At 55.1% G+C, this 1,759-nt stretch overlaps 1 protein-coding gene across 1 annotated transcript in view; it reads right to left on the bottom strand.

The window, feature by feature from the left end:
* Window positions 1-871: 871 nt before the first annotated feature.
* Window positions 872-1,759, bottom strand: part of CTNNBL1 (catenin beta like 1) — a 169,766-nt gene continuing 168,878 nt past the window's right edge. Inside the window, exon 15 of the mRNA XM_007934654.2 lies at window positions 872-960. Within this exon, the coding sequence (XP_007932845.1) occupies window positions 872-960 (89 nt within the window). The remainder of the gene's footprint in view (window positions 961-1,759) is intronic.

The raw sequence follows: 1,759 nt of genomic DNA, 5'->3' as shown, positions 1-1,759 counted from the left end.
GCCGCTTTTCAAATTGGTTGCTCTTCTTGCTCCCTACCCATGAGGACGGTATTATTTGAGGATGGATTAAAACAGTGCTAACCTCACAAAAGGAGATCAACTTCCTTACAACCCATAAAACATGACTGAAACCAGTCCTGAAGCCACCAGTTTGTGTAGGAAGGACACGATATAGACAGTGCAGTGTATAACACACTCCTGTGGGGGTGTCACTGTGCTGCATGTGCAAGCACTTAGCTGATGTCACCCTCAAAAGCACCAAGTGGGAATCAGCCTCGACTTGCAGAGGGAGTGAGTGGGAATCAGAGTGGTGAAGTCACAGCTGGGATGTGGATCTAAGTCCGTCAATTCTAAAGCGTGGCTCTTGCCCTGATGCACACTTGGGGTCACCTGGGATGCTCAAAGCACACCAGGGCCGGGTGCCCCTGAGGGTCTGATGATGCTGGGGTGGAGCTCAACACCAAAATATTTCTAACGTACCACCCTCTTTCCAGAGTGAGTCTGATATGCACCTCTTGTTACATATCCAGCCTGTGAGTCAGGGCTGGCATCCCCAGGGAGGCTGTGAGTCCACCCCAACCCCTCCCAGGATTTAGGCAGAACCCAGAGTAGCCACAGCGGTTATCTTATCAAGGATATGTTCTCCGAGCCTCAGCTTCCTCACTGGCAAGTGAGGCCACCCCACTGACCTTTGTCATGTGTGTCCTGAGCTGGGGCTCATACAGCTGAGGTGGAAATGCTGTGCTACAAAGAACGCCAGCCCAGGGTACCAAACCTAGCTTTAATTTGTCCAAAAGCCACACTGAGCCGTGTAAACATCTGTCTCCGGGAGGAAGGCCTGAGTGAGGCCTGGCGCTCGGCTGAGGGGCCTCTAGAAGTTCTCCAGGAGGCCCAGGATGCGTTTCTGCTCGTTCTCCCGGAACTCTGGGCTCCGGCCGTCCCCGATGTTCTCGGCGTACTCTGGAGAAACAAAGGAAGGGTTAGGCACAGATCCAGGGCATGTGATCTACTGTCACCTCATCCATGTCCCTGAATCCTGGTCCCTGGAGGCCCCACGGTGACAGTGGTCAGTGCACAGGGCCCACCATCCTTGTCCCCGCTCACGGGCACACCTCGTGCATGCACTCCCTCATTTATTCACGCAGGCCATGCTCCCTGGATGCCTGCTCCAGGCAGGAACCGTTCTAGGTAAGGGCTTCTCAGAGTGTGGCGCCCCAGCCAGCAGCAGGAGCACCACCTGGAACTTCATCCCCGGCCAACTGAAGAGGAAACTCGGAAGGCAGGGCCCGGTCATCTGAGTACTGAAAGTCCTCAAAATGACTCCAATGCAGACTCAAGTTTGAGAACCAGAGTTTGAGGCAGCGAGGAAGGTAATGATCAAAAGAGATGAAAACCTCTGCCTCCTTTCTTGTAGGGGAAACCAACCAGAGTTATCTAGGGCGGCTGCCAGAAGTCTCACTGAAAAAGGGGCACTTGCTTGAAGAGCTGACAGAAATGAGTGTGTGACGATCTGGGTGTGGCAGAGGGACAGTGGGGCAGGGGCTCTGGGGAGGGAGCTTGGGTGGTCTGAGGGCCAGCAAGGAGGGCCCTGTGGCTGGAGCCTAGAGCAAGGGGCGGGGGGAGGTGTGCAGACTGGGTGGGACCTGTGGACCACCGTAAAGCCTTGGCCTCTTCTCTGAGATGGGGAGCTCTGGGAGGGTTCGGAGCAGAGGAGCGACAAGCCTGGATTTTAGCTCCAGCTGCCATGTGGTAAATACCC

This window comes from Orycteropus afer, unplaced genomic scaffold (assembly GCF_000298275.1).
Source record: "Orycteropus afer afer isolate SDZICR_OR568_19922 unplaced genomic scaffold, OryAfe1.0 scaffold00020, whole genome shotgun sequence".
Taxonomy (NCBI): Eukaryota; Metazoa; Chordata; class Mammalia; order Tubulidentata; family Orycteropodidae; genus Orycteropus; species Orycteropus afer.
The sequence above is the reverse complement of the archived record's forward strand: the minus strand, read 5'-3'. Positions and strand labels throughout refer to the sequence as shown.